Raw genomic sequence first — 13326 nt, forward strand, 5'->3', positions numbered from 1 at the left:
AGAGTTCATAAAAAATGTAGGGCTTCTCCTTGCTGGCTGTTCTCTTAACATTCATGGTAGGGTTTGGGGAGTGAATGGCAGCAGCTTTAATCTCAACTCTCCTCTTGTCCATTAGTTGTCAGTGGGATTGTCCTGATGAATTAGGAGAGGATCAAAAAGCCGGGACTTGAGAAGCGCACTCTGGAAGGTTATGTTGATTTTTCTCATTTAAATATGGATTTCAGGAAAAGCTGGCAACAATACAGGGTGTCAGGATTGGTTTACCAACTGCTGACTCTGCTAGAGAGGGAATGAAACACAACCCTGGGTGGTTCCTGCAGCCAGGAAGCTGGGGGCAACCATTTTGCTGCTTCTCCATGAATATTGTGTTGAGGTATTTGTGATGAAAGGAGCAGCCCATCTGAGTTTGTAATTCAATTTATGGACAAAAAGATCTTGTCCTAAAGCCTTGTTTACTTACAAAGAACATGCAGAAAGTGTGCAGTTCAGAAACTATCTGGGGTTTGTTGGGTTGTAGGGGATAGAAAAGTCACTGCATAGGAACTGATGATCCTGGGTTTGATTTTATTTGATAGCAGGTCTTCCCATTGCACTGCAATGAAGACTTTCCATGGAGGATAACTGTGTGGGGCAGGTACCTCTGCCCTATCTCAGGCTTCTGCAGCCTATTTCTCTTCTCCTGAGTCCTGTGAAGGTGGGAAGGTCAGAAGGAAGTATTGCTTGGGGCAGAACCAGCCATGGGGAGGCAATGGTGCAGCTGGACCACAAGCAGTGGGGTGTTAAGGAGGTGATTTGGGTCAGCACATCTGGAGGTGGACATTCCATGCTGAGAGCTTGGTCCCTGGGCAACTCAGTGACCCCACCCCATCACGGTGGGGTTTCAGGGCATAAAGGAAGCCGAAATTAGGTTTCCAAGTCCTAAGGTGGTAGGTTGAACCTTCAGGAAGCTTGGAGAAAGGGAATGACTTTGCACACAGGGATTCGTGGTGAGGGTGAGCACGTGAGTGTCCATGTGGAGATGGGATACGGTTTGGGTCCTTCCCGGGAAGCTGCAGCAATGTCTGCACCCGCTGCCAGGGGGGGCCATGTCGAACCCATGGGGACGGACATCCCATGGGCAGGGTGCTGCCCAGCCCTTCCCCTGGGGCTCTTGCAGAAGGAACCCACTCCTTGGTGGTTTGGGGAGAGATGCCAGAGCCTGGCTTGGGAAGGGGACGCTGGACATTCTGTTGGGGGCAGGGGGAAGATGCCCTTGATTTGAGAGGGGGATGCAGGATGGGGGAACAACTCCTTTGGGGAAACAATGCCAGATCCCGATTTTCTTGGTGGGGAACGGCCGGAGCCTCTTTTTCTTCTTTTGGCTTGGGGGAGGTGGGTGTAAACCCAGGTGGCAAACCCAGATTTTTGGGGAGGGGGTGGGGAAGCGGGAGAGGCTGCCGCCGGCGGGGATGCCAAGGGTTAAGGGGGCGGGCGGCGGCGGGGCGGCGCTGGCGGAGCCGATTGCAGCGGCTCCTGCGGCTTCGGCTGCGCCGGGCGCGGAGCAGCGGCGGGGAGCGCGGGCGGAGCCCCGCCGGAGCCCCGCCGCCCCCTGGCCCCGCCGCCCTCCCGCCGCCGCCACCATGGTGCAGAAATCCCGCAACGGAGGCGTCTACCCCGGCCCCGCCGCGGAGAAGAAGCTCAAGGTGGGCTTCGTGGGGCTGGACCCGGGCGCCCCGGACTCCAGCCGGGACGGAGCGCTGCTCATCGCCGGCTCCGAGAGCTCCAAGAGGGGCAGCATCCTCAGCAAGCCCCGCTCCGGGGTCTCGGGCAGCGGGAAGCCCCCGAAAAGGAATGCTTTTTACCGCAAGCTGCAGAATTTCCTCTACAATGTGCTGGAGAGACCGCGGGGATGGGCTTTCATTTACCACGCATACGTGTGAGTAAAAAAGGGTGGGGGGCAAACCTGATGGCAGAGACTCCCCTCGGGTTCGGTCTGCCCTCCTCCACCCCTCCCAGCCCCCCAAATGCGCCGAGGAGGGAGGATGCTCCAGCTGCAGAGCGGGTGCGGGGAGGGGATGCCGGGTGCCAGGGCTGGCTGGGGAGCCCCGGGGGATGCTGCGGGGGGCGGAGGCTGAGCCTCTCTCCCCCTCCAGAGCAATAGGGCCGCCGGGCCGGGCCACCGCTGCATCCCGCATCCCGCATCCCTCGCCCCAGCCCAGGCGGTGCTCGGAGACGGGGCGGGAGGCGGCGATGGCCATGCGGGGAAGGGGGTGGAGGGGGAGAAGGTGCCCCTGCAGAGCTGGCGGGTGACTTCTCGGAAAGGTGCGATGCACCGGCCCCTGTTCCCCCCTGCTCGCTCCTGCTTGCGGGGGAAGGGGCTGCTCATGCGGTCGGTGCAGGGGGTTGGAGCAGCGGGAGTGACGGGTAGCGACTGTTCCTCCGTCTTGCTTGAAATCACCATAGCAATGCTGAGAGCAGAGGAACAAAAAGCTCTGCTCAGGCACTGTCTCTCCTCCCCCCCACCCCCCAGCATCCTTTCTCCTCCCCGGCCCCATCTTTGCCTGTTGGGTGGCTGCGGAGGGTTTGGGGCTGGGTTTGGTTCTGGGGCTCTGCTCAGGGTTCTGGAGGTATTTCTTGTCCCCCCGTGGGAAGCGGCTGAATTGGAGATGTGTCTAGAAAGAAATGCTAATCAGTGTCTAGGGCTCCCTGCCTGCACAGCGCCCAGCGGTAAACAAAGGAGCATCCCTGGGTGCACATCCCGCCCCTGGCACCGGGTTTTAGGCAGAAATGGCCCAGTTGACCCGCGTTTGGCAGAAGGATGCCCATCTCTGAGGCACTGCTGCATAGGAGGGCAGATGACTTCCCGTTGTTCCCAGGACTGCAAAGGGTCAAGATAAATTGCTGTGTTACTGCAACTCCCTTCCCTCTGGGACTTTCCACAGTCCCACCAGGCTCTTCTGCAGGCCTGGGCTCAGGCTGTGGTGCTCATGCCCTCGGTGTCAGTGGTTGGTTTGGTATTTTTTGTTTCTGTGTTTTTCATCATGGCCAGGGCCTCTGTCAGCCCCGGCAGGAGGGTTTTTGGGCCCCGCCATCCTTTTGGTGTTAGGTTACTGTAAGATAAGGAGTTGGGATGTGCTTTCTGGTCCTCAGCCATTTTGTACATTGAGGCCTTCCAGGGATGTGTTGGTGGGACCAGTCGGAGAGGTGAGATCCTGGCTGGGTGGGAAGGGGAGCTTTTCCTTGCACTGCAGCAAGTTGAGGTCCCTGGGGGAATCTTGTGCCCCAAGGGAAATGGGAGAGGAGAACAGAGAGCATCTGTGGAGCTCAGTTGCAGTTACGATGAGGAGTCCAGTGCTGGGCATCCTGAGCATCCTTCATGCTCCTGGCCATCCTCTGGAGGTGGTTTATGTCACAAAACCTTCCAGAATCGTGTGGAGGGGCCGAGCATCCACGCTGTGAGCTGGGAGCTTCCCTGTGCCAGGGATGGGGATGTTGTGCAACGTGCCCTGTACGCTGTGAAATACAGGTGAGAGCCCAGACTGGGACACTGGGGTGGCAGTGCCAGAAATGGAAGGGACTGAAAACCCAATGACAAGCGGCAGGGGTAGCCCTGACTGTAAGAGCTTTATAAACAACTTAGGCTTCTTCAGCTACTGTATCTTAACTTCTGACCTGATTGGCTCTCTGCAGTGGCATTTGCTTGGGCAGCCAGGAGTGCTCCCAGGGCAGGAGCAGGGTCACCCCAAACAGACCTGTTCCCAGTGCCAGGCTGGGGTGCCCATCGGTTCTCCCAGCCCAAGCAGCTGTGTTTCTTCTGGGCTCGTGGCTCTACTTGAATCTGCTGTGATACCACATGGAACCATTGAAAACCATCCCCACCTATGCACCTGCTGGGAAAGGAAGGCTGAATTCAGGGCTGAAATGGTAATTGCACCAACGTCTGTGAAGCATTAGAGATATAATTATTTTTTTTTTATGGTGTACTGGGAAGTTATATGGATTCTGGTCTTCTGAACTGTACATACGATAGGTTTAGCCTTGGTAGTTTCTGTTTCGTTATTTAAAGAGCTGAAGGATTTGGAAAAGTTCCCACAAAGTCCCCAGGACAAGCTCATGCAGCAGTTACCAGCCCTTGCTGAGGCCAGCATGGCCTGTGTCGGGTCTGTGAGTGTTGGAATGGGGCAGGGAGGGGCTTTCCTGGGTTTCTGTAGCTGGAAGTCTGTAATCCAGACAGGCAGGACAGATAAAAAGCTTAGTGGCTGCATATTTGAAGATATGAGAGGATGGTGAGACTGGCTCAAGGTCATAAAGTTTGTATGGAAGAGCTGGAACCAGCCCGATGTCCCGATGGCCGGTGCAGTGCCCTACCTGTGCTATTGGGGTCACTCTGTCTGCTCCTGCCCCAAACCCCATTTTGTGCCAAAGCCTTGAGCACAAAAGCACCTTTAGCCTCCATGCTGCAGGAATGGGAGTCCTGAAAAAGGCTGTGCATGAGGGTGCCCTGTTCTGCTACTCTCTGGGGCTCAGTCAGACCCCAGGTCCCCACTCCGACCCCTATCTGCCAGCACCCCTATTTCACTGCTCCTGCTGCTCACAAGGACTTTCTTACAGGAGGCTTTAGGAGCTATTTCCAGTGTGAATGAATTTGTGACACTGCAAGGTTGGGTTTTTAGCTTGTAGAGATGCTTATAGACCCAGCCGCGTTTCTCGGTGTGGAGCTGCTCCGGGGCCACTGTGCTGCTCAGGCTGCTCCCTGCACCCAGTGCCAGGACACAAACTGCAGGGACTCTCCCAGCATGAAGATGCTTTAATAAATATGAGAGGTGTCTCTGGGTCAGTAAAAATGCCTGTCTGCAGAGACCCATCTCCCGGGTTGGTTCTGCACCAATTGATCGATGCTCTGCCTTGAGATACCCGTGCAGGTTGTATTTGTTTCCAGTGCTGCATCCCAGATCCAATCCATCTGATTTCATTCCTCCACCTCTTCCTGCTGTCACTCATTCTCCTCCTCACCATTTCATGCATAAGGAACCAGGGAAATTCAAACCAGGGAAACTCCCCCAATCCCCCCCCACCCCCAACCCCAAACTCATTAATGTGGTCTCATCTCAAATGTTGCCTCTCTAAAAGGGCTGTTACCTCTGTGAGCAAAAGCACAGTTTTATGTTTCTGTGTTAGGATTCATTTTTGTACCTAATAGCTCTTCCCACACTGACACAACTGGGTGACTTGCTCATGGGTGCTGTGTGTATACAGATCATATGTAATATATATTTTGCATTACCCCATGGACAGCTGAGCCTGGTGGGCCCCATTTTTGAGCGTGGCTGGAGGTGGACTCTGGTTCCCCTATCTCATTATCTGCTATTTCTCTCATCATCTTTCTTTTCTATTCCTCCCTCCTGTTTTTGTTTTGTTTTGTTTTGCTTTTGGGTGTGTCTTTTTTGTTTGTTTTTTTTTGTTCGTTTTGTTTTTTTGGAGGGGTTTGGTTTTTTCTTTGTTTGTTTTGTGTGGGTTTTTGTCTTCTTTTTTTTTTTTTTTTCTTTTTTTTTTGGCAGATCCTTAACGATGCAGCACGTGGCCTCATTCTGTTAAAGGCTGAGCTGAAACTTGAAAAGTTGAGCTGTACCTAAATAGCAGACCAGGATTTTTGAGATGCAGCAGCACTCACTCAGATCTTGAGGCAGTTTTGTGCACAAGGAAGCATTTGGCTTCCAAAATGATTTAATTTTATTTCTTTGAATAATCTAAGTTTTTATTTTTCCCTCCTTCTAGCCCTTTTACCTTGGTTACTTTAACCTGTCCTGTGCTCAGAGGTGCTGAGTTGGAAGGACTGCAATACTGGAAAGTGATTTTTCATCCCTACCTGCCATTTTATTTCAGGAGGGATCACTGTGTTCTGTGCCAGTCTAAGCAAGGTACTTGCAGTGGGCACCTCCATAGCCTGATGTGTCTGGAAGCCCATTTGCTGATCCGTGGGTGAGCTGCTCATGTTTGGTCTCTGGAGAGGAGGGGACTGGATTTGGGGCAGTGGCAGAAAAACAGACTGCATCAGGCACTTTTAAAGCTGTGTGCTCAGGAACCCACATAATTCTTGCATTTCCTACTTAGAATTTACAACCCTAGTGCGCCTTTTTAACTGTGTTAAAAATAGTTTGGGTGCATTTTTTATCTGCATACTGTGCACCATACATTCAGTTAATTAAGCAAGTGCACGGACTTAAATTATAATAAGGAAGAACATTTCCTCCCTGTCTAATTCTCTTAAAATTTCATTATACCATCCCCATCCCGTTTGTTCTTCTCTTTTAACCCAGTCACAAGCCACCTCTCTCTCCAGAGAGTCTCCTGCCTGTGCTGCATCCTGGCATGGCCACAGCTGGCACGGTGGGACGCAGTTGCTTCCCTGGAGGTCCAGGGTTTCTCAGTGCAGGGGTGGCCTCTTTTGTTCCTCCTCCCTCTCCTCAGGGACTGACGAGGACGTGGTTGTTTCGCGCAGATCCGTTCCCAGATGATCTCTGACATCAGAACTTTGGGGTAAATGCAGTTTGGCATTCTCAGTTATCCACCTCCAAACTCGGAGGAGTGGCGGTTCATGGCAAGCCCTCACCTGCAGAGAGGGTTATTGCAGGCAGGCACAACGGCACCAAACTCAGCCCATCCACCAGTCACGTACAGGGACCTCCTGGATCCTCCTTCCCACCTCCTAGCTGAGTCCTTGGGATGAAGGAGCCAGTGCGGATCTCCCACAGGTGCTGAGCTTAGTGGATGTGCTGGGCTTTGACCTCCAGCGCTGGTGCCCTCCTGAGGTGTGGCTGTGTCCTCCTGAGGGGCCAGGGAGACCTTCGCAGTGTGAAGCCTCACGAGCTCCTCTCCAGCTTAGTCAGAGCTTGGTGGGAGCAACCTGATTTCAGTCGCTTTAATGTGTCACGTTCCAGGCGTCACACTCACCCCACACTGACATTAAGGAAGCGAAAAACAAGCTGATCCCCTGGGTGACCTCCTTTTTGTGCTGCACAAACCTCACTCAACCAGATGAGTCTTGCCACGGCTCAATTTATTATTTATTATAAGAGGAAATAACCCAAAAAGCTAGCCCTAAATCATGTGCTGGAGGGAAGATGGGCATTGCTTAAAGAGATGCAGCTAGCAAAAATCAGGTTTCTTGATTTTTTTTGCGTTGCAGCAGAAGGAAGGGACATCAGTAGGGTGAGACATTGTGGTTCCTTTGGCAGGGCAGAGGGTTTGCCTGTCAGTTAGGCACCTGTGGTGCTTACAGCAAGAATAAACACCTAAGTTTAGTGTTTGACTTATGGAATTTAGGTAGCAAACACTTAGCCCTGCATAATCCCTGTTAAGGTAGCCCAAATGCTTAGCTGGTTTCTGAGTTCTTGAGGAACAGATTCCTCTTTAGGTTGTGGTGGTGGTGAGATGTGCCAGTCCTTTTTCCTGCTATGTGACGTCCTGTGGAACAGATAGAGGAGAGCTGAGAAAGGTGGGGAGTGATTCCTACAAAGGATTAAACTTTGTCTGTGGCCTGTCCCTGCTGTTGTGAGGGCCCTGTTCACAGTGCAACAGAGCAGTCTCCACCACTACACTCCAGCACTTCAGAGTAATGCAATGACTTTTAGCATCTGATGGTACAAAAGGAACCACGTTGCAAAACCAGATTGTTGTGGTGGTCTAAACTGAGTGTCCTGAATGTATTAGATGGGACCTGTGATGAGAGCTGATCTGACTAGTGAGCTCGTGACAGCAAAACCAGGTGGTGCAGAAGGACGGTGAGCACAGTGGTTTGGCTTTTACAGCTGGGTCCTTCACCACTGTATGTTTAAATGGCTCCTAATCAGGTTGCAAGACAAAAAAACACTTGGGCTATTCTGACAGTCACCTATGACAAAAGATGGCCCCACCCGGACTGCAGGAGTAGGTGTGTAAATGTGGTCCCTTGGTGGATGTGCCCATCTACCCATTCAATATTGTAAAATTTGTAAAATGTAAATTTTGAAAAAAATTGAAAAATTTAAAAATGTAAATATTCTCCAGTAAGAACAAGTTTTCTCCAGTAAGAACAAGTTGTGTGACACTTGATCTGACTTGTTCAGCTCATCTGCTGGGACCTCAGCTCCCCGGTTGGCTCTCCTGGCCTTCTCCTGGGTAAACTGCAAATGCAGCCTCCTGTGACACTCACTGTGGAGGTGTTTTGGGGGCGTCATGTGCAATTATTCTGAAGCACTGAAATAATTACTTACAGTGTTTGATGGGGAGTATCTCTTACAAGGTACAGACCAGGATGGCAAGAGCTGCTTTATTACAGCCCCAGGGCTTCTTGACTGTCTACCTGCCAATAACTGAGGGAAGGCAGAGCATTCCTCCAGAACTCTCTGGTCTCTCTTTGGCACCACTCCAGTCCTCTTAATGTGCCTTTTAGATGTGTGGAAAACTTTGGTGTTGGTAAACATCCATCCAGTGACTTTTTTTTTTTTTAGTGGATCGGATGCCAAGGGACAGCCTTTTCCAAGGCGTGAGAAGCAAGAACACCTCTGAAATCTTCTCACCTCTCGCTCTTGCTGCTCTGGGGAGGTGATTTAAAGCTACATCAGAGTCACTGGGGCTGCTGAGCACAGCATCAGCCTTGGCTTTGCAAGCCCTGTGACTGATCAGTCACTTGGTTTGTTTCGGGACTTAAAATGTCCGGTCATTTCAGGTGGAGTGGGCTTTGAGCTTGAATTTGGTGATGCTCAGATACAAGCTGGATTTCCTGGAAAATCCTGTGGAAATCCCATAGGAGACTCAGTGCAGGATAAAGTGGGCAGGTTTCTGGAGGTGCCCAACTCTCTCTGCTGATGGCAGAGAGAGCCTAAGTTCCCTTGCACACCTTGGGGGAGAGTTGGGTGGGATGAGTCCAAACAAGGAGGAGAGAAGACAGAGCCTGGAATGTTTTCCAGCTGAAAACTGGAGTTAGTTGAGGCATCTCCCACCTCCTTCCTCCAGCCCCAATAGGAACTGGGGTGTTCAGAGCCAGAACTACACTGTGGACACCTCGCCAGGGAAGGTCAAGGTGAGAGATGAGGCTGATCCATGTGGAAATGGGATGATCAGGATCTGACATCCACGTTTACTCAGCCACGTTTGAGAAAGGAACCATTGTAGTAAACCCTGATCAACTCTTGCAGACCTGCAACCCAAGACTCAGGGGAAATCAGAAAGTAATCAAGCCTTGCTAATACTGATTGTAGTTCCTGAGCAGCTCCAGTTGAGTTTTGGCTCTCGGAGAGGAGCACTCAGTGGTCAGACCTCCTTCAGAGATCCTCCTTTTTTAATGCCTCCTGTGGGAGGGTAGGACAGGGAAAAGAAATAAGAGGACAGGCAGAGGGAATGACTGGGTTAGGAGGCAGCCTCTTTCCGTCTGAGGATCCTGGCAGTTCATCGTGGCTGGTGCTTGGTCTCTTCAGGACGGAATTGAAAGAGGCAGAGATTTTGCCTTCCGGAGGGTCTTTCCCAGAGATTCACAAATTCCTCATTTGTAAACAAAGACTGATCTGCCTGGAAGTCCTGCTTTCTCATTTAGAGCTCTGCCAGCCCGGGGAGGTGACAGTGTCACAGCAAAATACGGCTGGGGTGGCAGTGGAGCTGCTGTCACGCACTGCAACGGATGAGCACAGCAGGGCAGACAATCCTAACACAGCTTCCACAGCTGGGCTGTCACTCTCTATGAAGTTAATATGATGCCCATGAAAAAAAAAAAAAAGCTAGCAGAAATCCTGACTCAAAGGTGACTCGTGTAGGTACACCTCTTCTGTCTCTTGTGTGAGTGTCTGGGTACCTGCTGTGTGTGTTTCTTGCAGCTTTGGTTTGATGTGGTTTGTGGGAAAAATTAATATGGGGTGCAAAAGAAAAAAATTCAATCAAAGAATTGTTGAAATGAATAGAAAGAGGAAAATAATACTCTATTAATATTACATCAGTGTGCAAGCACCCCTAATGGAAGGAGAAGTCTACAAGCCTCTGTTTCATGCATCCAGTCAAAAAGAGCCAGTCCCTGCTATAAGGCTTGGTGTATTGAACAGTCAGAAGAGATGAAAGGCATGAATCAGTTGGAGCACTGCTGGTAAATGTTACCTTTGCTCCACTTTTCTTTTTAACAGTATTTCCTGTCATCTTCCTTTCTTCTGAATTGGTAGGTTGGTTTCTATTTGTGCTCCTTGGGTTTGCAGGAAGGAGGCTGGGGTTGGCTTTGCCTACAGCAGACTGTCAGAGACACAGGCCAGCCCATCTCAGGGGGAAACCCTGTGGTCTGAGGATCTCAGCAGAGCTGATGTTGGGCTGGGAGGATGAGGGTGGCACATCTTCCCAAGGACATGGATCACCCACGGTGGGGCAGTTTGCTGTGATCTCGCTGTTCATTACAGATGCAGGCTGTGGATGGGTCTTATTGACTTTCTCCCATTCGAGTGTTATATGTGGCAGCAAAATGACAGCACTGGGAGACTTTCTCTTGCATGTTTATGGGCTTTTGCACAGCCCAGAGTCTCGAAGCGGCCATTAATTGAGTTTATGCTTGCTGGGAGGTTCCTTACCTGATCTGAAGAATGTAATAAGGGATGTAAGAGCACTCCATCTTTCACTCAAGAGGGGAGCAAAAGAGGTGAACATAAATATCTGTATGTTATAGCTGGACAAACAGGGAGTGAGGCTGTGTTGCCTCCTGCCACTTCAAGCCATATGGTGGTTAAGCCTGAGTGCTTCCAGGTGGGGCAGTGAAAAACAAAAGCTCTCCCCAATAACGAGGACAACTCATTGGTCTTGAGGCAGGTAGACTACAGGAAGGGCTTAGGCTGGTGTACCCATTGTGTCAATGTTGGACATTGGTTTGTTTCTGTGGTTACTCATCCTTCCTCTTCCTCTATGTCTTGGCAAGTCTGGAAATGCCACATCGTGTCCAGTTAACCTCTTGCTGGGCCTTCCTCCAAGTTTTCTGGGGTTTATTAGCAATGATTCGTGCTTTGAGGACTAGTGAGATTCCTGAGTCATCTCCTTAGGCAGGGAGCTATTTATTTCAGCGTGTGTGTTACACTCCCCGGGAGTGGGTGTCTCTCTTCCGCTTTTGGATCCTGCCCTGACTCTATATAAAGACTCCGGGCTTGAATGAGCAGCAAAACCAACCCTCAAACTGGATCCATCGCTTGGAAGGTCCGTGCTGCTGATCCCGTCTCTCCTGGCTGAAGGAGCATGGCCATTTGGAGCATGGGTAGGAGCTTCCATGGGTGGGACATTTGTCCATCTCAGGGTTGTGCAGCTCGTAGGGATGCAGAGGGCTGGGTGTCCACGTCCAGGAGCATCTGTTGCTCTACGGTGGCTCATGACAGAGGGGTAGGTGTGATTTGGAACCTCTTTCCTCCCCAGAGGTTGATTTCCTGATGCTGTTGGGTTTTTGATCACTATGGTTTTCCTTACTTAGGAGAGGTGAGATACTGAGTGGCTGTGATTTCCTGGTGGTGTTAGAGCAGGGAGTGGAGGTGCCATGGGCAAATGTGGACGGGCTCCTCGGAGACACTGCCAGTGCTGGAGCTGCCAGGTTTGCAGGAATTTTGTTGTGTCATTTTTCCCAGGATGGGCCTTTTCACAGGCTTGGTTGTGTGGTGGCCTTGCTGCCTTGCTGCATATCAATTTGGGGGTGAAGGAGAGCCCGTCACGTAACACCTCTCTGGGGAGCTGCAGAGAAGCCAGTGTGCTGATGGCAATGTGCATCCAAAAGCTGACTTCACACCCAATTAAGCATCACCCTGAGCCAGAGGGACAAGTCCTCATGTCATTATGTCTTGAACTCAATTGCTGGCACTTCATGAGGGCTCTGTTTCCACAGCCTGAGGGAATGAAGCATTTAATCCGCATCAGCATTAGAGAAACTTGGTTAATGTGACCTCGTGGTTTGGTTGTTGTGGGTAGGGGATGCACATCACTGTGGTTGTCTTTTTCTTAGTTATGGCTATTCCTGTAAGGAAGGAAATAGACCTAAAGAGAAGGGGAATTTCCTGAGCTCTCTCTCTGTAATTTATGAGAATTTTGCACTGAATTTTTCTTCTCCACATTTTTGTCCTCAAACATCTAAATGTTTTTAATGCTGTTCTTAATTAGCAGCTTCTCACTAATCATATCAGCTAATGAGGGGTAGGAAGAATTTCTGCACTGACCTTTTGTTGCTGATGATGTTTTTCTTCTCTGCAGCAGAAATCAAATGTAATTTGAAACCTTCTCTGAGCTGCCCCTCCAGGCCCTGAGCCTGCACTGCCTGATGAGTGTTTGTGGGTGGTGGGAGCATCTCGAGTTGTGCTAAATGGCACAGAGTGAGCTGCTGAGGCTTGGTCTGGGAATCAGTAGATCTCCCATCTAAGTCTGTGATAAACAGAATCATAGAATTGGGTTGGACAGGACCTTAAACATCATCTCACTGCACCCTCCCTGCCGTGGAAAGGGACACTTTCCACCATCCCAAGTTGCTCCAAGCTCTGTCCAACCTGGCCTTGAACACTTGCAGGGATGGGGCAGCAACAGCTTCTCTGAGCAACCTGTACCAGGGCCTCACCTCCCTCACAGGGAAGAATTTCTTTGAAATACCTAATCTAAATCTGCCCTCTCTCAGGTTTAACACCATGTAGATCTGAAACTTAAATTAGTGAACATTTAACCAACCTTAGTATGGAAGGAATGATTTCAGGTTTTGAGCATAGGGAAAGGTAATCAGTCTCTAAATAAGGCAAGTGAATGGGACTCTAAGGGTGTGTCTGTCCCACTGTTTTACTGTAGACATCTACAAGTGGGTGAGACATATCCCAACCTCAGGTCTTCACCCTGTGCTTTTGAAAAGCCAGATGTAGGAGACCTGCTAGTCCTTCAGGGCTTGACGTTGCCTGGACTTGACTCATCTATGTGTAAGAACTTGGGGAGCACCTCCACCTAACTTGCCTTTTTTGCTGCCCTTCTTTGCAAATGCTCTGCAGAGCAAACAGCCTGCTGTGGGTGTGTGCTTGGCAGAGAGCACCTGCCCATATCCCTGCCCTCTGAAGAGAAATGGGCTGAGCCTCCAAAAGGAGTTCAGTTCTCCCTAGCCGTGCTCTTCTGCCTCTTCCCCACATGGGAGCTGATGGCTATTAAGACACCCAGAGGAATTAATGAAGCTAATGAATTGCCTCCCTATCTGTGACTCTTTAGTCTGCAGCCACATCCCTGTGGGATGTATTGGGAAAAGTGGCCAGAGCCAAGCCTGACCCTGTGACAGCATTCCCTTGCTGGCTGCGGTGGGCCTGTGGGATGTGAACCCCACCTGGGTAACACAGGGGCTGGTAG

General features: G+C 50.8%; 1 protein-coding gene across 17 annotated transcripts in view; it reads left to right on the plus strand.

The window, feature by feature from the left end:
* The first annotated feature begins 1610 nt into the window (after nucleotides 1–1610).
* Nucleotides 1611–13326, plus strand: part of KCNQ2 (potassium voltage-gated channel subfamily Q member 2) — a 74727-nt gene continuing 63011 nt past the window's right edge. For all 17 annotated transcript variants that reach the window (XM_050313631.1, XM_050313643.1, XM_050313632.1 and 14 more), the window contains exon 1: nucleotides 1611–1915. In XM_050313631.1, coding sequence (XP_050169588.1) covers nucleotides 1620–1915 — 296 coding nt within the window. In that variant the 5' untranslated portion in view covers nucleotides 1611–1619. The remainder of the gene's footprint in view (nucleotides 1916–13326) is intronic.

The sequence above is a fragment of the Myiozetetes cayanensis genome, unplaced genomic scaffold (genome assembly GCF_022539395.1).
Source record: "Myiozetetes cayanensis isolate MyiCay16 unplaced genomic scaffold, myiCay2020 scf19, whole genome shotgun sequence".
In the NCBI taxonomy this organism is placed as follows: domain Eukaryota; kingdom Metazoa; phylum Chordata; class Aves; order Passeriformes; family Tyrannidae; genus Myiozetetes; species Myiozetetes cayanensis.